Source organism: Melospiza melodia, chromosome 2 (assembly GCF_035770615.1).
Source record: "Melospiza melodia melodia isolate bMelMel2 chromosome 2, bMelMel2.pri, whole genome shotgun sequence".
Classification (NCBI taxonomy): Eukaryota; Metazoa; Chordata; class Aves; order Passeriformes; family Passerellidae; genus Melospiza; species Melospiza melodia.
This window is the reverse complement of record NC_086195.1, coordinates 15,894,366-15,922,284: the sequence shown is the minus strand read 5'-3', so window position 1 is coordinate 15,922,284 and position 27,919 is coordinate 15,894,366. Positions and strand designations below refer to the sequence as shown.

The following is a 27,919-nucleotide window of genomic DNA, read 5'->3' as shown; positions in this document are numbered from 1 at the left end:
ACATCGAAGCAATCTGCAAGTATTTGACATATCTGAATATCCTTGCAATGACCTGACCCAAACTAGAACAACATCAGTATGTCTTTATCTATAGGGATTCAAGGATACATAGATGATGTACTGGGCATCACTTTTATTATGACTAAAGTTGGCTTATCTTGTGGCACTACTCAGAATTCTAACTCTATCTGCTTTTATGTTTTCCATGAGAGGTAGAAAGGTGTAGGAACTATAACCTTAAATTAAAATGGATCTTCTCAAATTGGACAGAAGGATTCTCAGTTTGTTTCTACTTATACAATCAGCAAGCCCAATATGTATTTCTTTCTAAAGTGTTCACTGTATTTCATAAAATAGAAAAATCACTGCTAACAATTCTGAGATTATAAATGGAAACTATTACATCATCCAGAAATAACACATCACTAAGTTTATAACTATGATATGCTGGAAAATCATCTTACTCATCCTTGGCTAAAGCTCTTTTGACTTGACAGTTTGTGAACTCCTTTAAAGGAATATTTCTTCCTTTTTCCACTCCACCTATACTCACCTGCAAAAACATTTAATTCTGTGAAGTTACCATTTCTGAGTCCCAAATCTCTCTACTTTCAAGCTTTAAAGCCTTATTTGCCACCTTCTAAACAACATCTTCTCATGCCACACAGACTAAACAATGATAATTTTTACTTCATACACCACTTTTCAAAATAAGTCTTTGGATACCAAAGCCACTTCAATGCAATGCTCAGAAACTGAGGGTGACAGGCTTGCTTGGGTAGAAGAGCTTTGTGAAGATGTGAAGGAACTCTCCCCTGCTAAGTGGGATCAGAGAGGGGAATGGCTCAGGTCCTTGCGGGCAGGCTGCAGGCTCCTCTGTCAGCCGGGAGCTGAGTGAGCAGAACGATTTGGGAGCTCATTGCTGCTCCAGTGAGCAAGAGCAGCTAACACATCCCAATTTACAGCCAATTAAAAGCTGCACATTCCTGCACTACATCACTGAATGCAAGGTGAAGGAACACAGTCAATTTTGCAGATCTGCTCCTTCGTTATAAATAACATCAGAATAAAAAAATTAAAAAGAACAAGCAACATAAAAACCACACCAAAAAAACTCACCCACAACAAAAGAGTTCTTTCAGTCACTAGTTCTGCAGTCATCATTTCAATACAAAAGGATGCCCTTGAGCATCCGTACATGAAACATACACTGTTTTTACTGGGTGAATATTGTGATTACCTTAATGCAGGTAATGTGAAATGAGCCTGCACATAGTCCTTGAAAAAGAAAATTGCCTCTTTGCTAAAGGAATGTTTTCATAGCACTTTACAGTCAATTTCAGAACAAATTCCCCTTTGCAGTGAGTAGTATTAGGCTCTCATCTACTATACATAATTATAGCAGAGAAGATCATTTGGATGGTATTGCTTCTATGCTACAGCAGCTTCAAATTCAGTAACAAAAATAACCAACATACTGGGACATTATTTTCCTAGGGCAATCAAAAGCAGGCACATTTAAGTAGTGATAATCAGCATAGCCACATATCTGATTGGAACCACAGCAGTGTGAGAAGGAACTGTATTACTTCCATTTCAAGATCCAAGCCACAGGAGAGGAACTGGGCCAGCTTACAGCAGCCAAGCAAATGGTATTTTTGATAACTGCCTTCTGGTGCTCAGAATCTAATTTCCATACAAAAATACCCAATTTCTTGCAAGTGGAATGGATCTTCATAATTTTATATATATGCCCTAGTACACTGGCTTGAGGAAGTGTGGATCACACCTATTTGTTTCACAAACATCATTGGGATACTGATTTGAGCAACAGGACCTTGTATCTGACTTCATAATTATTAAAATCTATTAGGTTTATCAAATTATGCAATTAAAAAACAAAATAAAAAACCCACCATGACGTGTCCTCCAGCTCTTCCATTATTCATTAAATCAGAAATAAGCAGCTCAACATAAGGCATTCAAGCTGTTATGAAATTCACTTATTTGTAAATGACAAATGAAGCTCATTCTCAGTATAACAGCTTTTCCTGGGGAGTCAATTTATTTAAAATAAATTAAGACATTACCATGCCAGGACATAATTATGGGATTGTATAACAGGTCTGCTTTAAAACCTCTACAGCAAAAAAGGACTTATTATCCACTACACTGTAGACCTGACATATCAGATGTGCTCCAGGAGTGAGGGAGGTCTATAGGATCACATAACCATGTGCCTTTATCCTGCAATGGATCTGTATAGTTGGATTCCCCAGCCCCAGTCAGGAAGGCTCTGAAGGAAGGCAGAAATCCATTAGTGGCCACATGCAAGGCAGTGTCTCCAAGAGGACTGGCTTGCTGCCTGTGACAGCTGGAAATACCTCCACACTGCTGCAGCCAGGCTCCTGTTCAGGCTGCCCCTCTGAAATCTATTTGGAAGAATTACCTACTCAATATAGTGTCCCAGCAGTGTGCAGGTTCACTGCAGGGCTGCTGGCACCTGAGAGCCATCAGACTCCCTACAGAGTCTATGAATCTACAGTATGCATGGTTTAGTATTCCAGGACCAAGGTGATGATATTCTATGGAAAAAGCACGTAGATTACTCTCCCAGCAAGTCTGTCACACACTCAAGTGTGGTATTTGAAAATACTAGCTTGTTTTCTGACTACTTTTTAAGGCTTAGTAAGAAAATTTTCATCCTACTCACTGTACCAAAATAGCTTCAAGTAGAAATATTTGGCCTTGGGAGCAGAATTACTAAATAGTGTGTGTGTGTAGGTACACGCAATCCTGAGTGTGCCTAACCAAAATAGCTCAAGCCTGCAAGCAGCAGATCCTATTTGGGGATTTCTATTTTACATTTGCCCAGCAGATCCCTCACCTTCTTGCCTGCCCTGGCAAGGCAGAGAGGGGTGGCAGGGTTACCCTGTGCACTGCTGGTAAGCAAGGGACATCCCGAGCAGCACACCCAACACCTCTGCCTTGAGTGGCTCGGCAGGTGACAGCTGGAGCAGTCTGACACACGGGAGGGAGGTGACATCACAGCTCTTTAAAGATGGGAGGTAAGTGTTGACCTACCTAAATTAGGGAAGTTTATACCTAAGCCACACAACCTGATGTGCTTCATTTAGGATTTTATTAAGGCTTGAATTTATTTAATCGTACACTTAAGTACAATGCTACACTTGAGTATGACAACTAGTTTCTTTCAAACTATTTAATCTGTTTCAATATTTTAACTTTATCCATCCAAATGTATGTCCTTTTCATGGAATCATAAAATTGTTCAGGTTGGAAAAGACTCCAAGATCACTGAGTCCAATCTTTGACTGAACACCAGTCATTTCCCTGTTAAATAAAGCAGTCATTTCTTGAACACATCCAGGGGTGATGACTCCAGTATTTCAGGAGGGAGCCCATTCCAATGCTTGAGAACCCTTTCAGTGAAGAAATTCTTCCTAATATCTAACCTGAACCTCCTCTGACACAGCTTGAAGTCATTTCCTCTACTGCTGTCACTGGTTGCCTGCCAGAAGAGTCCAACCCCCACCTGGCTATGACCTCCTTTCAGGCAGTTTTAGAGAGTGATAAGGTCTCTCCTGAGCCCCCTTTCCTCCAGGCTAAACAGACCCAGCTGCTCCTCACTAACTTATTCTCTAGACCCTTCCCCAGCTCTGTTGCCCTTCTCTGGACATGCTCCAGCCTCCCAACCTCTTTCTTATAGTGATGGATCTGGAAATGGACATAGGACTTGAGGTGCAGCCTCACCAATGCCAACTACAGGGGGACAATCACTGTCCTGATCTTTGCTTAAGAACCTCATTGTGTGAATCAAAATCAAGGGCACAGAAGCCTCTACAGGGCAAGGAGGAAGGGCTTTTACTTGGAGCAACTGAGACCATTTAATTTTCCTTATTTATCTTATTTCTTTGAGAACACCGAGGAGCATGTAATAAAGCAGTGGCATCCTCCATCATCTGCACACAAAAAAATCCAGACCAAGCTAACTGTTTTGGTATATGGAAACTAGGGAAGAAAGAGCATCATTTTGAAAGCCTCCAGAGGCAAAAAAAGCTTTTACAAATAAAAACAAACAAATAGTGTATGTAGGAAGACGAAGTTAGGGTATTACGAAGATTAAACTACATGCTCTTGTAGTCTGTATTCTCTACAGTCACTCAAGCCCTCGTTCAGAATACTTTACAAAGCCAGTCAATCTTTTAGAGTAATCCACTGAAAATTTCCTTAATGTGCATATCCCAGAGGCCTAGAGGGGTTCAGAGAACTGTGCCCCTTTTTAAGGGTCAAAACTTCAGTTCTTTGATATCAATGTACTTTTGCATGTTGTTAACAGTAATTCTTCTGTGGGTCAAAAGAGAAAAGCACAAGAAATAGTCTGCATCATCCTGAAAGGAGCCAAACTTAGAGCAGATGTACAGCCCTAAGCTAAGGTTAGTCAGAACAGGGATAACAGCCAAGCTCAAGGAACCAGGGCTAGGCAGAAGGCTGTGCCAGGGCAGCACAGGGAGATAAATGGGATACACCACCAGGACAGGGCAAAGTGCTGCTGCCTGGGATGTGGCAAAGCAGGGAAGGGAGCTCCCTTTCTCCTTGTCTTGGCTGAACAGGCATTCACACAAAACAGCAAAAATGCAATGAGGGATGCCAGCATTTTAGACAGTGTTCCAATCCTGTCCAACTGATGCAAGAATTAGAAGCTAACTTCTGTATCCTACAGCTGTTTGGAGGGAAAACAAGGTGTCCACCTAACAGACACATAAGAATGAGATTTCAATAAGGTACGCCATCAAACACAGTTCAGAATTTAAAGAGAGCACACAGATTTGCAGCCAAGCAATGCTCTTGGTTTGATCTTGAAACCAACAAAGCCAAGCATGGAAGTGACATGCATGGATTGCTTTCCTTTGCAAAGACCAGTTCTGGACAACCAGGACATACATAACAGTACAGAGAGGAGATAAAGAGGTGGACATTTTGACAAGGATGAAAAACAAGCAAATACAATACCGTGGTTGCATTCCTGAAGGTGAGAGACAGGGGGAGAAAAAGCATATTAGGGCAGGCAGGCAAATTTACATGCAGGAAACTGATGGGGAGGGAGGGTGGAAATCAAGAATGGAAAATGCAAATCTCAGACCATGTGAAGTCTTCGATACACAACCTCCACTCACCTTGGAACTTCATTAAGAACTGGCTCATTTACAAGTAAAAGCCATAATATTTGAACTCTATCAGTAACACCATTTGCCTTATTTAAAATGTCAACACAGTAAGAATAAATAACCTTCTAAAACAGGATAAAACAGGAGCCAAGAACTCTGACTTGACTTTATACCACTACACAATTACAAGATCAACTGATTACCTACAGGACAAACAATGTGCTCTTCTGCTCAGTGGCACCAGACAATCTGTGTTCTAGAAACAGCATTACTGCAGATGTTTTGAGACAAACTACTCATAATACCATCATCATCATCTTCAAAGAACAAAACAATTTCTGGGGAAAAAAAAAAAAAAAGTTATTCAATCTTGATTAAAATCACCCTAGGATTTTTAAGGGCAACTTTAAAAGTCCCTTTGAACATAAACAAATAAGAAAGAATTCATTTTGGTATGGAGGATTACATTTATATCTGATCAAAACGGAAAACACTGAATAAGAAAAAAAGGCAATACTCTCTATATAATTAAATTTTCATTCTCAAAATTACTCCTAGCTTTAAGAGATAATTGAAAATCTCTGCAAGCCTACATTATAGCTACATATTTACGAAATGGGATGCTTAATCTGTACAAGAAAAGAAGCAGAAAATACAGAGTAGACCTGTAGATTTTACAAGAGGCAGGCTTGACAAAGCTTTCCTTGTTGCATATATTCAGCAGAAAGTTACTTTTCAAATGGATTTGAGACTTCATAGTGCAAAGAATGGCTAAAGGCATTTATAACAGGCAATCTTTTCACATATACCAAATTCTGTAGAGAGATCAAATAATTTTAAAAATTATTTTAAATTAACATCAATAGTTCTAACATGATAGTTTCCACAAAGAAAATCATAGATCATATTTAGGAAATACTTCTATCACAAACCCTTAATTACTGGTTTTAAAAAAAGTTTCACTCACATGTATTGCATAGAAAATACTGCATAGAAAACCAGCTTCTATGATCATTAATACTACTCAGATCAAAAGATTTTTCACAGCTACAGGCAGCTTCACTAACTGTGAGGACACAGGATCTGAGAAGATCCCAGCCAAACCCATCCTCCCAAGGTCAGGAACTTTCTGCAGAGAAGGCTCTCACCCCCCCAGACTGGCCTTCCTCCAAGGCTGCCCTCCCCAATGTTACTGGGTAATCCAAAATAACTCCTTGTGTACAAATTGTCTGCCACAGGCATTACTCCTGACATCTCTCTGTACCAATGCACACTGAAATTTATCTGCCATTTACTGCTCAGTCACTTGGTGCTCATTTTTCTACCAAACTTTAATAAGTACTCTTCACATGACCATTCTTAAAGCCTATTCAAGAAAAAACCTCATCACAGTATTCACACTTTTTTCACATCAATCATCAAATCACCGGACAGTAAAGAGCTTTCAAGCTGTTTAGTGTCTTTGATGATGGTTTCCGCAAACATCTTTTAGAAAAGCCAAGCATATTCCTTCTTCTGGACAAGAAGCATATTCCTTCTTGCCTGTTTGCTGACCTCTTGTGAGAAGCCCAATTGTACAAAATACATTCCCTAACAGAGAGCTCATAGGCTCTTCCCAGTCTATCATATTTCACCTACTCCGTTTTATGCTTGAAAACTTTCATTTTTCATTCTTCACTTCTCTAGAGTTTTTAAATCTTTGTATTAAGCCTAATTTCCTGTAGCATCAAATACAATTTAAGCAATAGATCAAGGTATATTCCATTTTAAGAAAGACTTGGACAAGAAACACCCCTAAGCTCCTCCACACACAACACTAAAGCAAGTAACGAAGCTTCAGTGATCCAGCCTTATGCCTCTTGTGTTCCTTTCACACAGGGACCATTTAGCAACCTACCACAAAGTCTGGCAGGGTCTGTATCAAGGGTGACATGTTCACTGGTCTTTTTATTCTTTGCCAGTTTGCTCCTCAAAAATATTTGCCTTGCAATTTTAAATTTTTAAAAATTTTCCAGACATTATGCTTCCATGGTCTTGTATATATTTCTCCCCTGTTCCTTTATTTTCAATGTATTCCTTTACTCTGCTGTTTAACTATGCTTTGAGGATTCAAACAAAATACTATTTTGATAGACTTGGTTTTTTCTTTGGGAGAAAAAAAATACACTTTTCTATTGTAGGAAAAAATTGCACAAAGCCTTTAATATTTGGCTCAGAGTTGCACTGTGCATCAGAAGCACAAGATAAAGGCAGTCCCTGTCCCCCAGTGATTATAGTCATAATTGTAATAAGGCATTAAAAATTACATAAGGCAGCTCTGGCAGGAGAACTGGTCAAAGATAAAATACTACCTGTATTTAGCAAATGATGCAGAAAAAGAGCTTTCATTTATTCAGAGTTTTGGTGCATCAGTAATGGCTTCATCTCCAAAGCAGGGGGCTACACAGCCTGCTAATTCTGTGGCCTTCTAGTTGTATCTGGAAAATAATCTTACATTCACCAGGAAGCCCATAATAAGCAAAATATGTACCCAATATCAAGGCCCAATAAACAGAATTAATACAGTATGTTAAGTCTTATTTTTATGACTACCCTCAATTTAGCAATAAAAATACCCTACATGGATAAACAATTTGTATAATCAAAACAAAACTCAAAAAACCTGAAGCTTTACGATTTTTGGGTTTTTAAAAATATTTTTAAGCCTCATCCCAAATGCTTTGCTGGATGACAGACTTTACAGGAATCCATGTATATATGGGTTTACCTTACAGAGACCTTTCTAAAACAGAGACTGGCAATTATCATAACCTCTATCCCACATTTGTATTTAATTACTATATTGCAATAATCTAAAACACCACAAACAGTGTTTGCTTAAGTGGCACGTGTAACCTCAGTGGTCAAAAGTTACAGTGATATACAATATATTTGGAACAGTAATCCTTTTGATGATTAGAATAAGCTTTCAGAGCCAGAGAAACAAGAGCATGACAAATATCTTCATGACACATCAACACATCCATAACTGAAAGCAAACATCCCATGAAATCTGCCTGTCTTCTTAAAAAGAAGAGATTTAAATGAAGTGCTAAGTGGTTTGAATGATTACCAACAACCAATCAAACCAAACCAGCAGCCTGCTGGCCACATCCTGCCCATCACACAGGGCACACAGGGCACAGGCAGCTTTCCTTTGCCTGCATGGGCCATTTCAAGTCACACACCAGGCAAAGCTATGGGGGTACTGAGGAAGACAGCAGCTGGGGACAAACTGCTGCCACTGGAGAAGTCCCACTGACTACATCTTTGTGAGCCAACAAAAGGCCTCTGAGAAAGGCTGAGCTGTGGCTCCATGAAATGCCAACCAGCAGCAACACACTGCTACAGAGGGGAAAACATCAGAGCAGACTGGCACTTCACCTTTGCAACAAAAATGGTAAACCTGACTTGGAAACAGCACCCATCTTCTGCCCCTGGGCTCACAGGCAGCAGCTTCAGCACAACCAGCCCTCCTGTGCCTCTTGAGCATCCCCAAAGCCTGAGCAGGGCAGAGTAAAGCACTGCTACAGCTGTCAGCATATCATGAACTGGACAGCAGCCCCAAACTGTCTCCTCATTTGCAGAGCTGTACATTAGGACAGGTACAGCACCTGCAGTGTACCAGGAAAGGTGAGATTCAGCCTAACTTCAGCTGCCCAAGTAAGCAGATACTCACCTCAGCTTCCCTCTCACTCACTTTACAAGAGCTGGGGCACTTCTCAGACCTGTCACCTCCTCCTGAGGGAGGAATTTAGAAGTGCCTGTTCCACTCCGCTCAAAGGGAGCCCAAGAGAACCAGGGCAGACAGATGTCAGATGAATTCCTGCAGAGAACCTAATTGTGCACAGTAATGCAATTTGTGCACTCTCCCACCAGTGAGGCATCAGGGCACATACAGGAAATGGCAGGATTTTCTACAGGTATATTCAAAATACCAACTGTCTTCATTTGCCTGCTTATTAACAGCTGAAAAATTACACTGCACATGTAATAGCAAGGAGGAAGTTTAAATAAAAACTTTTCTTTTTTGGGGGTCAGAATCTCAAAACTCTACATTTTTATTGATGACAAATTAAGAACATTAAGCAGTTGAACATATATCCCTTCAGGGAAGGGACATTTAATGATGAGTTTTCAGCTAAGGATCAAAGGCTTCTAAAAGAGCTCTAAATTCAGGCTTTCTAACAATTTGACTATCTAAAGCTCATATTTTTCTATTCCATTACATATTACACTACACAGCACCATCAGCCTTTGGGTTTCTAAATGAAGGCAGCACTTCTACACTGTCAGAGGAACAGACCTTGAGGAAATTAAAGGACAGAACAGCAGGACTGAGAAGAATGAAAGAAACTAGCTAAAGCATCTTAGCAAAGGAACTGAAATACTACATATTTAATTTGGTAATTATCTCCTTGGACTGCTAAAGAGATAAAACAACCTCAAAACTGATTCCATGAGAACTGAAACATTTAAGCAGAATCTCTAAAATAGATGAAATGAACCCAGTTTGTGATGTAACGCTGATAAATCTGCACTTGACAATATCTTTGTCAACTGTGACAAACTTCCATAAATGTTCATTAGCAGGTACTGCTTAGCAGAGTTTCAACAAATTAACCCAGTAATAGTAGCAGCTTTCCAATATTCACTTCCAGGCTCAGCACTTGCTCAAGATGAATGCTCAGAGCAGCATGAAACAGACAGTGCTCATGCCCTGTTAACCTCAGAGATGGGAAACAAACCCGAGGAGAGTTCAGAGTTTTTGTAGTTTAATGAAAGCACAGCAAGAGCGATGCTGCAAAAGGTCACGAGGAAACAACAGCAGCACAGTAATGCCAACATAAAACCCTCAACCTTTATTTAATCTTAATCCCATTATTCTTTTCCCCATCATGACAATAAATCCCACTGAACCAAAGAGATGCACATCATTTTCTTTCCTGTGACTGTGTGTAGAAGAATTCTAAATACAAATAAACACAGGACACTTCAGAAGAACTCTTCTGTGTACATATATAGATGTGCACAGAAAAACTGCAGAAGTTAAACCTGTTACCAGAAGATGAAAAACAACAAACTGTAAGAAAAAAAGAGTCTTACTGAACATCATTTTTCCTTCTGTTTACATGCAGAATTAAAGATTACTAAGTCAATGCAGTAGATGTTTCAGTATGCAACTTCATACATTGATTTTCTTTTCCAGGAACATCTAACAGAAGCAGGATGCTCTTTTTAAAAGATCCTGTTACAAGCAGATGTTTGACTAAAGGATAGAAAAAAATCAATACACAAAACCCTTATGTTTTTACATTTATAAATAAATATACAACAGGGCTACAATGAAAATCAATGTAATACTCTCTAATAATGACATTTCTTCACTGAATAAGAATGTATATGGACCCTGTTTATTGTTTAATTCAGGTATGTTATTCTCTATTAAGCATGGGTTTGCTCACTTTTAGTTTGTCTTATTTATTCTCCATAGTTTTTCAGAGCTTCAACACTAAAATTATGAGCTTCATTCTTGCTTTTAAGTCAGCATCTCTAAAACCAAAAGAACATACCCACCCACTTTCCAATGTCTTGTCTCCTCTCCAACGTATTTTTTGTCTTTTTAAAATTGAAGTGATTAAAGAGCTCTGTGCCCTTCTAGAAGATCAAGTCTCAGTCACTGATTAGCAAATGTGTCTTCCTTGCAAAACTCAATCCCCAATAAGTAAGCTAAGTAGAAAAGGAAACATCAAAACAAATGTCATGAGTTAGTGACCTCAACTAATAAAGATTTTTTTACAGTACATACTCAATATTGGAGGGAAAAAAAAATCAATGCATCCTAAGAAGGATTAAGGAAAGCAATACCAATTGCTCATTATTGATAACATATACAGAACCACAGCCATGTCTTGGTAGCATGAGCTACCAAAGCAACATACTCTATGTAAATAGCACCAAATAATACCCTTTTCTATTGTTCCCACAGAAGACATCAGTGTGAGCTTCCTACCATTTTCCCCTCATTGACAATGTTCTTTAGAAACAGGCAGCTGCACAGAAAAATCACTGAATAACTTGCCAGAACTTACCCAAGTATAGCTGAAGCAGAGATCTTATTTGGTTTCAGAAGAACTTAGAAGCTTCTACAGAAAAAATAAAGAAAAACTGGATTCTTTCCTTATTATTGACATCAGAGCTGTCAATCCTGGGCTACAATGCTACCTCAATTATGGTTCATGTCAGTCATGCTTTAAGAGTTAAGCTACAGTAGTGTTAATAAAGGCATAAAAATCAGATTACTAACATTTTTATGATATAGTTCAAATGTAGGTTTCTGAAACTGAAAGCTTTCCATCATTGCAATAAGTTGAGGTTAACCCCATGCTGCTTATACACCAACACAAGGTCCATCCACAAGACACGTGGGTGTTCAGTGTCTCAGCTTTGAACCACAGAGACCTCACACCTGCTCCCTTTGCTGAAATCAGGTATAAGATTCACCTTTGTTGAGCCTACAGCTTCTTCACTTGTCACCTTCTCTAAGCATTCAGCTACCTTCAGCTTTATGTTCCTTGTCCAAAAAATGTAGTTTCATACCAATTCCTTCCAACTCTTCCTAAAATAAAGTGGGCCGTTCCTACTATCCCTGCCAGCACATACTGCTCTGTAGTCCACCCCCTGCCTCCACACACACGTCTAAGGACACAGTTTAAAAACCCCTCTGCCAAAACACATCTGACTACTACTCTCATTCTGTCAGTCAAATGAAACTACACCACCTTCCATCTCGCTGTATTTTAAAAGAGAAGACATGAAAATAGTAAAGGAAATCTCCACCTTTCTCCACAGTTTTCTGTTCCAAAGTTTAACTTTCCATCTCCTCTACGTCTGTGCTGTACACAAAAACCCCTCACTCCTCCTGTCTGCAATTTGTTCTGCCAGCCCTTTTAAAAAGCAAACACCCTCATGCTACAAGGAAAGTGTTAAGAGCTGATAGTTCTCTATACTTAGCAGGCAATCTGTATTCTATACAGATATATTATACCCTATAAATAGGATATAATATATCCTATTTTCAAAGGCAGAAAAATTTAATGATATTTTACATAACACACAAAAATATGACCTTATTCCCCTCTCTTATTTATATGGCACTGAACTTTTTGTCAAGTCAAATAAAACAAAGCTAAATAACAAGAACATTTTTATAATTACTTTGAAAGCTCTTAAATCTGAAACTAAGCAGTTGTACTTGGCCTCATAAATTCCCTTCCCCTCAAATTTGCTGAAAAAAATCTGCCCTTGGGCATGTAAGGCTCTGACAGTGGGTTCCAGTTATGGCTCCCAGTGAGAACCACAGCTCAGCTAAGTAAGAGAAAAGGTGCTTTTCCAGATAACTACTGCATATCCCTAAGTATCTTAGGAACTGAAATCCTGAAACACTGAAGGACAGCATGTATGTGCTCGGAACAGATCTGATTTGCTGATGCTGTAGGTGGCAGCAGGATCTCTTCCTCTCCAGAAAAATCTTAATAGAGAAACAGCAAAGCTGCCACTGCTTTGATGATACAATACACTTGACACTGTTAAATTCCTTTCCACTGAAGAAATGGCAGAAGCCTGTAACAGCAGAGTCCCTGCAAACAGAGTCACAGCAAAGTGCCTGCCTGCTCATTTAGCTCCACACGTGCCCACAGCCTGGTGCCAGAAATCCCACCATACCAAGAACAAAAAATCCAAGCTTGCCAAGTGTTATGGCTGACATTTTTACTTCTTCCAGCAAGCTTTCATCTGACATTTGTCCTTGACAAAGGAAGGTCTCAAGCAAGGAAAGTGGAGACTGCATCCTGTTTCTCCATGCAAACTAACCAGTAGTGCCATTTATCTTTACTATACAGTGCAAACCTAGGTGAAAAACCTAGGAACAAATTAACAGCAGTACAGGAGAAAAGAGTCTTGCCTGCCTACTTAAATGAACTCAGAAATTTATTAATACTCAGCAATTATTGCATTCAAAAGAATGCATTCAAAAGATTGCTATTTCCAGCATTTACAAGGAATCTGAAAACTGCATACAATGATTTTACACGTCAGCAATTCTCTTGGTTTATTCTTTTAAAAATCATGAAGTATACATCCAAAACATACTGACATGAAAGATACGTCAGAAGGGGATTTTTGTTTGGGTTGGGGTTTTTTTGTTTATTTATTTTTTACACCAGTTTTTTTTTCCCTTGCTAATCTGGAATTCCACCATTTCAACTACAGTTAATAAAATGACTCACCAGGATTGCTTCATTAGGTGAAAGCTATTTTGTATATAAGCACAGAGAAACCAAAACCCATCAATGGGTTGTACACTTTGTTCTAAACCCCAAGAGATGTGTCTTAACTTCACCTAGTCAGTTCTTGAAACCATATGGCAAATATTCACCCTGCAAAGCCAGTAACCCCACTAGAATACTTTTCAAAGCACATTAGACATCTGAATTTTTATTTCCTCTTGCCTAGGGCTTCTCTAGAACCTGAAATGAGTTGACCAGTGGTTGCCACCTTGCAGCACAGTAAAAGATGACAGGGGCTGTGTCCCAGTATAAAATGCTGGGCCCCACATCCTGTGTGTCTGTAAGAGCAGGAAGCAGCTGCTGCCTCAAGAACCTCAGTGCTCATGCACTCACTTGTCCCATTCTCCTCTCCACTTCCACATACCATGAACCAAGCTGCTCCTTCTCCAGATTGATGGGCAATGAACTTTGCTTGCTTGCACTGTAATTGGTTGGTCTCATAACAAGAGGTTATCTGTGCACAAACCTCGCCTCACTGCAAAGACATTGATTGTAGCATTCTCAGCAAAGGCAGCTGACTGTGGAGCTCCTTGCCAGGGTGATTAGACACAGACTAATTGTGGTCAGAGCAAAGTTCAGGACACACCTGTACAAGGAGAGGCTTTTGTTTGACTGTGGCAACAGAGCAGCTCTGCTGAATGTGGAGCCCCATGTCATAAACACTCAGGCTGAAAGCCAGCACTTACATGGGAATCCTACACTCTTCCAGAATTTTCTTTCACATGTAGATACAAATCAAAAGCTACAGAGTCAGGGCTTGAAAAACCTGCCTACCCATAGCAAGGGAAAAGAGGAGAGAGATGAGTAGGTTGAGTTGGCTGAAGAAATAGAAAGCAGTAAATATTTTGGAAGAGGCCAGGAGGGGTTGGGGATGCAGCAAAAGCCACATGCTGCCCTGCACATGTAAGAAGTCAGGAAGAAGGGAAATGTAGGGCTACACACACACAACAAGGCTGCTCTCTAAGCCTCAGCTGACAGTAGAAGAAAGAATGGGCTAATGGGCAAAGGGACAAAGAGCCTCTGTGCCCATCTTCTCTAACCACCTTCTCTACCCACCATCACTAACAGCCAACTATACCCACCTTCTCTACCTTAATGAGGATTAATGCTATAAATAAAAAACAAAATTAACACTTCTTTTTTCCAGTAGATCAGCATCAGAACTTCTTACCTGAGAATACAAATGAGATCTGAAATTAACTTGTCCCAAACAAGCAAGCAAACATTTTGGTATTGCTCCTGTGCATAGGCAAGAGGATTATCTAACAGGCAAGAAAGAAATATTTTTGTCTTTGCTTTTAGTATTTTTTTATTGATGCACCAAATATTTCTGAATCAAAATGAGACAGTTGACTAGCAGCAGAAGATTAAGAGATTCTTGTTCCTGATTAAACATTTGAAGACTTAGGGGCAGATTACTTCAGTGTAACATGCTTCATTAAGTCCAGAACCTGAAGCCAAATCCTGTACCACCTTCTCAAAGCAGAGCTAGATGATGCACACTGAAAATCTTTTCCTCTACAAAACTGACACCATCAGTTCTTACCAGTTTGTGTAAACTTTGACGCAGGAAATTCCCAAAGAATTTCCTAAACTGTATACTCAAAGAATGTCACTCTAGCTCTACCTACAAATAAATATGTGTATTTATTTATTTCACTATTCCCCAATAACAGCACTTGGCATCTGTCAGACAACAGTGAAACTACATTTTTTTACCAAACAACACCCAAGAAGAACAAATTTGGTTTATTCTGGCAAGGTACAAGGTAATGGGCTAGATTACACAGCTGGAAACAGATAGGGATGAATACTTTCAAATCTAAAATGTTGGAATTATAGCTAGCTTTTAGTTGCTGAGCAGTTTTCCACATTCCCTTAAGAATCTTATTTCTTGGGGTTTTTCAGTTGTACAAATTTATGAAGGAGTGTATAATATAACCAGCTGGAAACACTGCTCCTCAGATCCAACAGTTCTCAGCCATTGGGTCAGAATAGGAAAATTACATCTTCCAAATACTACTTAATACCATGGAGGTTTTGACCAGAATTTCTCAAGATGCATGCATCACCAGGAGATACCTGGATTCATTCCAGTGCAAAATAGTCATTAACAAACCATCTTGAGGACTTCCGCCCCTCTACTTCTCCACGTCTATAACTTAAGTAAGTATATCACACTTGCAGCACATTAACCAAGAGCTGTTCTGAAGACTAGGAAAACACTCCTCACCCTATTTGTTTTTGTTACCTTTGATTTTCAAAGAGCTCTTTGATATGGTGATTCTCTATTTCTGAACAGGAACGCCTGAAGCAGAGGTTAAATAGCATGGAATGCATTTTCTTTTCCTTTCCACCTTTTTCTTATTCATGGTCTCTTTGCCTGCCCTGCAGCTGCCACAAGAAAAACTTCAGAGCTGCTTCAGCCCTCTGGGGTCTATTGCAGGAGGCAGGGGGGCTGGTGAGAGGTAAATTCCTGCTGGAACCCATCTGATGGGCTCAGTCTTCTCCATCAGGCTTTTCTCTTCCTGCCCTCCTTAGGCTGGATGGAATGGAGTGAGCTCTGCTGGGGCAGCAAGAGCAAGAATTACTGTATTGAGTGTAATTATGAAACTGGGGCAAGAAGCAAACTAGAGCATGGGAATATGCACACACAGAAGATATAGTCAAGATGTATTTTCTGGATACATCTCTAAGTCCTCTAACCATAATTTGAGGGACTCTAGGAAGCACACTGGACACTTGCTGTGATCTTACACCCCTCCATTAATGCCTGTTTCTAGGCATCAGGGAGGGCAGCCGTGAGACAGTTTCCCTCACAAGGCGGCCACCCTTATGACCTTGTAGGCAGAACTGAGTGGATGTGAATAGGGAAGGAAGAAAACACCATTAGAGAGAAACATAAAAAGCCAACTTCTAAAATCTTAAGAGATATCCTAGTAGGGTCTCATTTTACCAAAAGCACAGACGCACCATTATCAGCAAGTAGGCACCAGAAGGTCTATGTAGTGCAGGGGTTCTCATCAACAGAGATTTTAGGGATCTTCCAGGAGCATCACTGTGCTATTTTAAACACCTTTTCACTTGCTACATGGCCTGTAAGCTTGTCACTATGTTTTAGGGAGCACTCACTACAAGGAGGTTGCATGAAGACTTTCCTTATAGTATTCAGTTCACCTTCAGCACTTCAAACAGACCATGACAAAAATTGGATCTGAAAGTGGATGTGCTTGTACTGTGTAACATAGTTTTCAGTGCCACTCACACATAATTTGGACAACTTCATCACAGATTAAATATATAAAAATTCAAGGATAGGCTACTTTTTTATTACATCCTTTGGCTATATGAGACTTAAAGGAAGACTGGATAATGGCAGTGACTCTGTTATAAGAACAGAGATTGCAAAAACCTCAGAGGCAAAAAAACCCCAACCCAAAACAGGGAAAACATACTGCAAGGCATGAAAGAGACGCAAAACTGCTCATAGAATATAAAAATTATTACAGAAACCAAGTTATTTACATTATCTGTAAATGCCTCAATCTGTTCAGTTATTTCTGTTTCAAGTTTTCTTTCAGTTCTGTAACTTGATAATGCCAAAAAAAAAGCAACCTTTCTCCATAACACATTCTCTAAACCATTTCTTCCCTATGCAGGGCTCAAACATTTTCATTCAGTGCCATAACCTGGCCTCAACGAGCCATGAAACACATCCCAGCTCACAACCCTGCAACGCAGCACTCACATCCAGAACCTCATCAAAAACTCATTTGTGCCAACAAGAGGGGAAGGTCACCCTCTTGTTTCACTGCATCATTAAAACCACTTCCTCTGACTATTGAAAAGTGCCATGTTTACTTGTAACCACAGCACTTAGAGCCACTAAACCCAGGAAACAGAATGGAAATACATCTATTAATAGACCATTAAGCATATGGGAAAAATATGTCCTGGGGCTGATGCATGGTATCAAAAGTCAAGACACACGAAAGTAAAGCCCTATTGGCTCCCTTCCCTTCAGGAGAGGGAAAGGAGAACTAAAACTCATCCACCATTTATTTTGGAAGCCATAATTTGCTCACTGTTTATCAACATTTTAAGAGGTCCAACAGCACATTACAGTTCCCTCCTTGAGGTTTCTTTCCCCTGACACAGAGAGGGTCTGCACACACACACAGATGCCACACTCAACACAAACAAGGGAATGAAAACTGGCAAGATGCAGGCAAGTCGCCAGCAAAAGGCAAACTCTTCCCATTTGTTGATACCACCCTCCCATGGGAAGGGAAACCAAATCCCCTAACTTAAAATATGTAAAAATCACAGTAATGATGTGTGGATGAACACTGCAGTACGTCCTGTTTTCCCTTCTGAGACAAAAGGAAAGGGCCTTTCTTGGGTGATTTGTCATGCAGCAAACTTAGGAGCATAAAAAATATTTTTGTTTCACATGGCTGGAGTGTTTTCAAAATTAAGTTTAATTTAGTCCCAGTATAATTGGATATTGAAAGTTTATTCCAACTCAACAATCAAGGCTAGTTTGTTCAAACTGGAGTGTTCCAGCTCTCACCTGATCTATCACTGAAGTGAGAAGGCAGCAGAGCCCTGCCTGGACCCCCTCAGCACTCCTGCTGTGGTTACAGCCCCAGGCACGCACAGCACCTTTGCAAAGTTTGTATCTCTCTCTTTTGATTGCAGCCACATGAAGAATTTCAGTATTCCACACCCACGAGCAAAATTAATTTCAAACTACAAATATTTGAATGAGCATTTTTCTGAATTAAAGCAGAGCCTTGATGGCTTCTGCTTGGCACGAAACAAGTAATTTGATAATTCATATGGATTGAACTGGGCAAGGCATAGTTGCAGATCTTCCTAAGTGAAACAAAACCTCAACACATCCTCCAGCATCTGGCACCAAAACAGACAAAACTGTACTAACTGTAGTAGTGTTACCACTGTTCTCTTGAAGACTTTTTTATATGTTTTTACAGTGGCATCCACAAATTGATATATGGTATCGTGCACTTTTATCTGACACACCCATTCCCATCCTATCAAAATCTCAGGCAGAAGTGATAAATTCTCACTCGTTTATTGAAATCTCTACTAGGAAAAAGACGTATCTAAGAGAAACTATTCAACAAAGAAAACCAGATTTATGAAGCTTCATGTAATTTCTTCCAAACTGGTTGAATGCACAACACACCTGTGATGGTGTTAAGGTTATGGGGCATAAAATCCATTTTCATTTTTGTGCAAGCAGATGTATTAATGTGCACAAAGCCAACAAGACACCTGGCTCTGGCATGAAGTAACAAAGCAGAAGACACTCCAGATTAAAATGCTCATCATTTCACACCAAGTTAATACATATTCCATAGACTGGTCCTCTTGGAAGGCAAATGCAAGCACACAGGAACACATAAACAACATATGTAATTACTACTGAAGGGGTTGACTTTGAAAGCTTGGACAATTTTATCTATTTCTGTACTCAAAATACAGAAAATAAGAGTTTACAGATTTTTCACAAACCAGAAAAAAGGATTTGAATGTCCAGAGCTCAAAAAGTTAAACATTACATGATGCACAGGAAGCAATCTCTTCTGTTAAATCATTAGAAGAAATTGAGTTCAATGTTGTTTTTCCAACTGGTCCAATCAAAAAGCACATACCTGTAACACTGGAACACAAAAAGTTGCATTTTACACATTGTAAAGGAATGCATATTACAAAATTGAAACATTAATATGAAAAGGTTGCTATTGGCATCTTTATGCCAAGAAAAGTAACATGAAAACACAGTGAAAAAAACAAACTTCGGCACACAGAGAAAAACAGTTGAAAGCAAGCTGATGCCTAAGCAAACAGCTACCACAGCACAACTGTGCAAACCCTGCACAACATCAGGAATACCTCTCCTATTCATCACTGCTTTGGAGCCTCACTGAAAAGCTGCTAAAACAACAAACACCTGCTGTGTAACTGAAGCTGATGCAGAGATCACAGCAATGCTTTATCAATCTCAGCAAAGCAGGCGTTTGTCTGCAGCACCTCAATACTACAGGAATAATCAGCTCCCACTCGATCAAAGCAAAGCACACACAAGCACATGAAAGAAGCAGCAAAAGCCTTCAGATATTCCAGTGCAAAAGCGAAATTGATGTCCCAGAATTTAGGGCAAAACAGTTTGATCTGACATTTGGCAAACAAAGATGACACACACAAATAATACATTAAATGAAAAGAAGCACAATACTTCACAAAACTTCAGATCACAGAGGGCATAGATATTAAATAATTATGGGAAAGTGTAACTACTGTGGATAATGCATTTAAGAGCTACAAGAAGAAAATTACAAAAACTAAGAATATGACCAACAAGCATTTGAATATATCAGTTCATTACAACTGCCAAAAGCCTGAAATGTACATGCATTATATATGTGCATACACAGAGGACAACTCAAAGCCAGAAGTAATTCCACGTGAAAGATTTGGATTACTATTTAACTACAACAAGAAGTACTTTACTAAGATTCTTACAACATTCAGATCCACAGAGAGTGCTAGGGTTTCAGGATCTTGACACAAATGAAGAAAAACAATAGTGTACTCTTTGAATGACAAAGTCTGTCAGATGCATTAGTCTTTTAAACAACACAACAATAATCTTGGGGGGTTTTTTAATGGTTAGATGGATTTCCACTTTGTGAGACCCACTTATCTTTGCACAGTGACACAGCATCATCATTAATCATTGTGGAGATAAGACACAGTGAAAGGTATTTCCAAATATCCTATCTAAATCCAGCCCAGGCTAATGTGACTACCCAAGTCACTTTTTTCACTGGTTAAGCTGCTTGAACACATTGGGAAAACTGATACATACCATGTTCCTACATGCACTAATCCCAGGCACAGAAAATACACCAGCAATGTATCAAATTGTCATGAAAACACCAAACATGAGTCAATTACAGCAAAATAACTCAGAAATTATGTAAAGTGACCTAAAACAGGCAGATTAAAATTAACCCAGTTACAGTACTGAACTTTGCTTTTGATTACCTCAAGAATCTTGGCTGAGCATTACTATTCCTTCCAGTATTTAAGCATATTATCCAGATTTTCCCTCTCAACCAGTAGATGTCCACAAGAAAGTTAAATCTGAGTGTGTAATACAAGTAACTAAATGCAGTTAGCATTCCCAAAATTTGCATTAGCTTCCTGATCAGCTTCATCTTACAAATAACTGGACCTGTACAGTCCAGTTATTTATAAAAACTCCATAAAACAGTATCTTAACAAAAAAGCATTGTATAAATTGATGTATACTCTAAACTGAGGATTACTGTTTCTAGGATCTGCTCAACAGCTTGAGCCAGTCACAAAGGGCTGGAAGCTGCAATGCCCTATCAGAGAGCTGGTGCAAAAACCTGATTTCACGAGGAGTGGTCAAGATAAGTAAAAGAAAAAGCCAAACAAGCTACTCAATAATCCTGACACTGGGACCTTGCAAGGGTGAAACACACAAGAAGGAAATAAGATGTTTTTTCCAATCATCTAAGCAGTCCAGAACTGAACAGAATTTAAAGCCTTGTTTTAATCTGTAGCCTTAGAAAGCATTTATAAGTAAATGCCAGACATAAGATTTTTAAGAATTTCACCTGTCAGTTTTGGTCCACATACACTGAGTGACTGATAACCAAAAAAGTTATAATTGCATTTTCTTTACTCATGAGATTTAAAAAGCTTTACTACATAAATCTTCATACAGTATCATCACACAGGATACATAGTTTCATTAACATTAAATACATACATGCTTCTTCAATTAGCACATCTAGAAATAATTACCTAATGTTCAGTCAAGCATTCCTGATGCCTTTCCACTGCTATGGATGCACCAGGCACCAAAGCAAAGGCAGCTCTGTGACACTGTACCAAGCTGTCCTATAAACACTAAAGCTTTCAGATGCTTTACTTCCCTGACCTGTGCATTTCAAGTGATACACCTTCCTTTTACTGCTGCAGCCCCAGAATGCAAAGGCAAGACATTTTTCTTCACTGCCATTTAGTGAACTTTACTGGGAAGAGGTTTGACTTTGCTTTTTTCAGGACAAAGCCAATACTTTAAATATCAAAACAGTAACCTTGAGAGTGTATTAAACTGCCCTGAACTAAAGCCAATACTTGCAAATGGTAACATCACATGAAAAGCAGTACATGAATTAACCTTGGGGATAAACCTTGAGTGTCCACATATGAGAGACAACAGTACAGTACAAAAAGAAGAATGTAAGTACATGTTGGTTAAATCATTTTGGCCTATAAGAAATCACTTGGAAAAGCAATGAGATCAAGAAGAAAAACCCACACAGTATTTTAAAAGGAATCCACACATTAATTCCTTTCACACAAACTGGTTTTGTGATATACAGTCTAGGATGGCACATCATTTTTTCTCTTAAATTCTTTTAGGCATGATCATGTTTTCTACAAGGAGAAAAACCCAAACAACCAACAAACACATCTTACTCTGAAAATCAAAGTGTCCAGTATTTCAACCTCCTAGCACATACTTAAAGCAAATCTCACCAGGCAATAAAAAGGAAGACAAGAGATTCAATACTGAGCCACTTGTCCTTCAAATGCTCTTTAGTCATTACCTTTACTATAGACAGCAGCAGCAATAATGCCCACATTTTGGTCACCTAACACTCTCCCTGACAACAGGATTCCTACAGTGTCTTCTCATGCTATTGTTTGCCTCATGCCTTTGATTTTTGGCAAAGGGATATAATTGAGCTCTGCAATTATTATTTCTTTGTGCCACAGAATTTTGCTCCTTGCTTGCAGAATTAGAAACAATTTAACAATATTCTCTCCTCTAGCAGTCAAGAGATGCAAAAAAAATAAAAAAAATCCATTATTGCAGGCTTGTTTGTTACAGCTTGGTCTGGGCAGACAGTGTGAAGTGCCTTGCTTGCACTGCCATCCTAACAATTCCCCCAGTACTGGAGGATCCTGCAGATCAAAGCTCAGATGCTGCCAGAGAACTACAGTTTGGGAAGGGGAACAGTGGCTACAGTCACTGCCTGGTGTTGGCAGCACCCTTTTGGGAACAACACCGTGGGAAAGAGCATTTTCCTCTGGAACAGAGAGGTAAGAGTCTTCCTATCCCTAGGACCAAGGCAAGGACTCCAGGACCAAGACATACATACAAACATGAATTAAGAGAGCCTCATGTCCACATCCACATTAATGATGCACTTTAGTAGCTGTCGTGCTTGTTACAAAATTGGCAAGTCCCACAAAAAAGAGCCTCATTCTCTGCTGCAGGAGATCAAATGCCATCCATAGTGCTGTCTGTAACACACCCCACACATACACAATCTTTACACCACATCATGTATTATCTTCTAGCAGACAACTCAAATAACAAACTTGGCCAAGACCACTCTATATACTGCATTCCTTGGGTACTAGTGCTCAAATGCCAATGCTTGACCACAAGTAATGACATCTGTCTGTGCCTGCCCATGCCCTACAACACATGACCCATTTGATACAATCTTTAATTACAGTACATGCTACCTTTTCTATGGATTCCCCATCTCATACAAGGTGAAAAATGCTTTATGTACTGGTTAATATAAAGAGTGAAGGTTTTTTGCAACATTTGCCTCTGAAGTTAGAATATATAAACAAACGAAAAAAACCATAAAAAGATCTGGGAAGAGTGCAAGTGAATATGGGGAAGAATTCCCTATGCTTTAGACAAGAGGTGTGAAGAAACCTCACAAATATGAATTCTGAGCATTAATTTCCTCCTGTCTTCCATGTGAAACACTAAGAAATGGAGACCCAAGCCCTAGAAGTGCAGGACTGCTCAACAGCAACAGCCTTACAGCAAAAGCTGCAACTACTGAGCATGTGGAGAAGGGTGAGGAAAAAACACAGGTGTTCCCAGCTCCTTCCTTAGCTCTTCACACCGTGTTACCTCAGAGTAGTCAAAGTCTCAGATGCCCTCTCCATAAATTTGAAGAGTAATCCTTTTTTATCTCCCAAAGCAATTGCAAAGCTACTTTTAGTGACTACAGTGGCTTAGGACAAACGGGGAAATTAATTCCCTCTTATGCACCAGGTTTAGATGGTTTACCATCCACAAAGCAGAGGCTCCATACCAGATAATTAAGGTAAAAGTGTAATGAGCGCCTACATAACACCTTAATCACCGCTCATCTCCCACTGAGCCCAGGGAAGTCAGTCGTGGGAAGGAGGAGCAGCCAGACCCACCCCAACACCTACACGGGAAGCCAAGAGCCAAGGTCACGACCACCAGCCTTGGCTCCAACACCTCAGGGTGCTGGGGAATTGATCCCATGCCAGGTGCTGTTCCCACATACAGCACAGCAACCTCCACCACATCTCACACACCCTTTTCATCCTCGGAAATGAAAACTTCTGTTCGCCGAGCAGCGAGGAGAGACCTTACCCAGGAGCCGTGTCTATATAAGGGCTCTGCGTGCGGTGCTCACGCCCGATACCCGCTCAACCAGTTTGTGCCCGGGCTGGGCAGCACCGGCACAGGCAGGCCCAGGCACCGCCGAGCAGGAGCTTTACAAATCGCTGCTCTGCACTTCGGGGCACAGCCCGCCCGCCCGCCCCAGCAGCACCGCCGGCGGCCGGGGAAATCGCGGCGGCACAAAAGCCACCTCATGGCAAACACCTCCCGCCCCACAAAGGGCAAGGATGGGGACCGCCGGGAGCCGCGGGCGGGACCCGCTCCGTGTCCCCTCGGGAGCGGCCGCCCGGCGCCGGCACCGCCGCGGCTCCCGCCGACAGCGGCGGCCCCATCCCTCCGAGATGGCGGCCGGACCCGGCGGCACCTGCCGGGGAGCGACCCCCGCCTGCCCCTGGCCGGGACTCGGGCAGCGCCGGCGCCGGGCGGCGAGAGACGGGACGGGACAGCGCCGGGAGAAGCCGCGGGATGCGGGCAGAGGAGCCGCCGGTCCCCCGGCACGTCGCGGGGCCGCGGCCCCATCCCTTACCTGTGGCCCGCGGGTGGCTCCGCGCAGCCCCCGGCTCCGCCATCTTCCCCGCCGGTGCCGCCACCGCGTCCCGCCGGGGCCGGCTGGGCTGGCTGCACCCGCGGCCGCCGCACAGGCGCAGTGCCCGCCCCGGCACCTGACGGCGCGGCGGAGGGAGGGGAGCGAGGGCGGGCCGCGGCCGGGCCCTCACGGCGGGGCGGGCCCGCTGCCCAGGTGGGGCCGCGCCCCGCCCTCAGTGCTCCGGCGGCGGGGCTGCGCTCGGGCAGGGGCGGCTGAGCGGCGCTGCGGTGCCCGGGCGCGTTCACTCGGGTTATCCCCCAGAGCCGAACAACCAGCGCTCTCCGGCTTTCCGGGCCGTTTTCCCAGATTTTTCCATCCAGGTGTTTGCGCCCGCTGTTTGCAGCCTCGTGCGGCCTCGGGTGAATCGATGGCTCCGGGAAAGGCACAGCCGTGTCCTCCCCATCCGGCTGCGGTCCCGGTTCCCTTCGGGCCAGGCTGGCCCTGCAGCGGCAGGACCACTTAGTACTCGGTGTTAGAAGGGGAGAAATTAACATAATCTTTGTTTCTCCTCATCACTGACATACTAGCGGTTTAACTCCCCAAAATTTTAACACACACCTTGTGTGCTTCTTTTGCTCCCCCATTGCTGGTTTCGTGTTTCCGGGCCGTGTTGGGACACAGCAGTGCCAGGGGAGGGCACACGGCCACAGGGCTTGCGGCGTTGGGGCAGCTCCTGCCCAAAACGTTGCCAGAACTGGGTTATATGCCAAACCCCTTATTGACCCATCTTCACCGCCAATTTACCAAAATTTAAATGTAACATAAATTTAACCCTTCCACTTTTTATTCTTACTCCTTTTGTTTTCTTCTTTTTGCCAAGCAATTATGTTACCTTTTTATTCTTCACCTGAAAGTACAGACCATAGTCAATATGAGAGGAAGAAGGAGGACAGCATTTACTTTGGTTTTCCTGATGTGTCTCCTATTTCCTATGAGGCAATTTTTCTGTTGGGGTGGTGGGCAGCAATTCTTCCGTCTAAACATTGAAGTGGTGTTGTCGTGTGTGGGTTCACACACCTCAATAAAAGTCTAGCCACGAAGATTTAGGGTTTCTGGTGTATATAGTAATAATTATTCCTAATGTTGCTTTATCAATTAAATATGTAATTTTCATTGCTTATAACTCTGCCACATTTTGAAAGTGGCAAATTACGTTTTCATTTCAGCTGTTTCTCCCACTAACGCTACATCAAGGGGCTCCACTTTTTATTCTACCTGTCTAAAGATTAAATTGCACAGTTTTAATCACATTACAGAAGAAAAAACCCATCTCTCTTACTGTAGCTGTTCCTCCTAATTTCCAGGGGCTCCTTTGGCAACAAAGCCAAAAGAAGGAAGAATCTCCTGTGACAGTAATTAATCTTCAGCCTGTTGGTTTCTGATGAACACATGGGAAAGAACAGCTGGTCTCAGTGCAAGATATATGGGCTTAGTGATGAGGAAAAGGAAACACAGAAGATGTATTTCCAGGACTGGGAAACAGGACAGCAGAGAATGGATGTGAGGGATGAAAAGATGGAAGATTATGGTCAGACTGGAGAAAGGGGTATGAGGGAGGGAGGGAGGATATTCAGGCAGTGGCTGAAAGGAGATGGGGGTACTGGAGAATCTGCCCTGAGGAACAGGAGCCCACCAGTGCTGGCTCTCAGGTGGTTGTGAAGCCCATAAGCACAGCATGTCACATGGAGAAAGAAGTGTTCTCCTACAACTGTAATTCCTCTGATAGTTGGTTCACACCATTCAGACCTGCAGTCATGCCATGGAAAAAATATTAAAAAGGAGATTTTAAAGAAAACTTAAGGAAACTATACAGAAAACATGAGAGCTCCAAAGACAATGCCCTCCCCTATAGTATTTTATGTTGTTTGTGATAGGAATCACTTTTTAAATTACCTTTTCAGAGTGGTTTTTTCCACAAGACTCCTGTCTCATTCAATACAAGGATGTCTTTAATTAATGTATAGTTCTTCAATGTTTCTCTTCATTTTCATCATGTAAAGTGGAATCTTTCATGTCATATTCTCTGTACATTCTTCAAACCCTGCCTTGAAGGCAGGTTAATTAATTTCCATGATGACTTTCCTGTGGTAGTCTTATAACTCCTTCAAAACATTTATAAATTTAACTTTGTAGCAGCCTTCTTAGTAGTACTATTATCATATTTTGCACACAGGGAAGAGCTAAAGGAAGGTAATGTGTCTGGAGTTGTCTGTAGTGGTTTGTTAATTCTTTTATGTTGTGGAGGCTGGCAGGTGGTTTTAAAGCAGGGAACAGTGGATTTAATACAATGTGCATCCACCAGCACCACGAAAAAAGCATAACTGTTCTTGCTCAGGTTTGACTTTAAACACTTTATAGATTTTTAAGCACTAGATGTAGTGGGTTACTTAGGGTAATCTACAAAGCTTTGGTATGCACTTATGCCTGGAGTCAGGAGCTAATTTCAGCATGTCTTTGTATCCTTCTTTATGATAAATAGAAGAACTCTGGGACATTTTTTAATTTTCAACCTTCAAAAAGGAATTTATGAACAGTTTAATTTTGCCCATAGTTTACAGAACAAGATTATTTTCTCGACTATAGAAGCAAAAGGGACCTTCCCAGCTGTGGTGGGACTACAGCCAGCATTTGCATGCTTAGACCTCGGGATGTCACCATGCTCCTCCCTAGCTCTCCACAGCCCACCTTCCTTAGATGTCCCTTCCTATCAGCAGAAGGAAAGCATCCTAGAGGTTGCACATCACCAGGAGCAATGGGAGGGTCAACTTCTGAGTGATAGGAGAAGGGTTACACAACTTTTACACAGTCCTATAGTCTTTGGTTGCTGAGGGATTGGAAAATTTCTCCTCATCTCCTGGGCCAGGAGTGTGAATTATCACAGCACTGCCTGCAAGGGCAATGAGACAGCAGGGAGAAGCTGTGTGCTTGCTGGGCATTACCAGTCTCTGATCAGCAGCTGTCTGGCAGAAATTATAAAGCAGTGCAGGAATTTTCCCAACACAGAACTTCATGTCTGTAAGGCACATCACATTGAGCACTCCATTTGGGAAAGTGTTTATTGCAGATACTTTGGTTATTCTACTTTCTTCATCTGAAGCCCAGTTTGTCCTGCTTTGAATGAAGCTCTAGATTGTTGTACTTTGAAGCACTGTTCTTTCATTTAAGGTGTGTTGTGCACTGCTAAAATCAACATCACTTTGGATTTCTTTTGTGGAAAAAT

General features: G+C 41.2%; 1 protein-coding gene across 6 annotated transcripts in view; it reads right to left on the bottom strand.

The window, feature by feature from the left end:
* MAP7D2 (MAP7 domain containing 2) overlaps positions 1 to 24,723 on the bottom strand; it is an 81,965-nt gene extending 57,242 nt beyond the window's left edge. For 3 of the 6 annotated variants that reach the window (XM_063182633.1, XM_063182640.1, XM_063182646.1), the window contains exon 1: positions 24,640 to 24,723. In XM_063182633.1, the coding sequence (XP_063038703.1) occupies positions 24,640 to 24,682 (43 nt within the window). In that variant the 5' untranslated portion in view covers positions 24,683 to 24,723. The remainder of the gene's footprint in view (positions 1 to 24,639) is intronic. The other 3 variants (XM_063182653.1, XM_063182658.1, XM_063182678.1) reach the window with 1 other exon arrangement.
* Between the last annotated feature and the right edge of the window lie 3,196 nt (positions 24,724 to 27,919).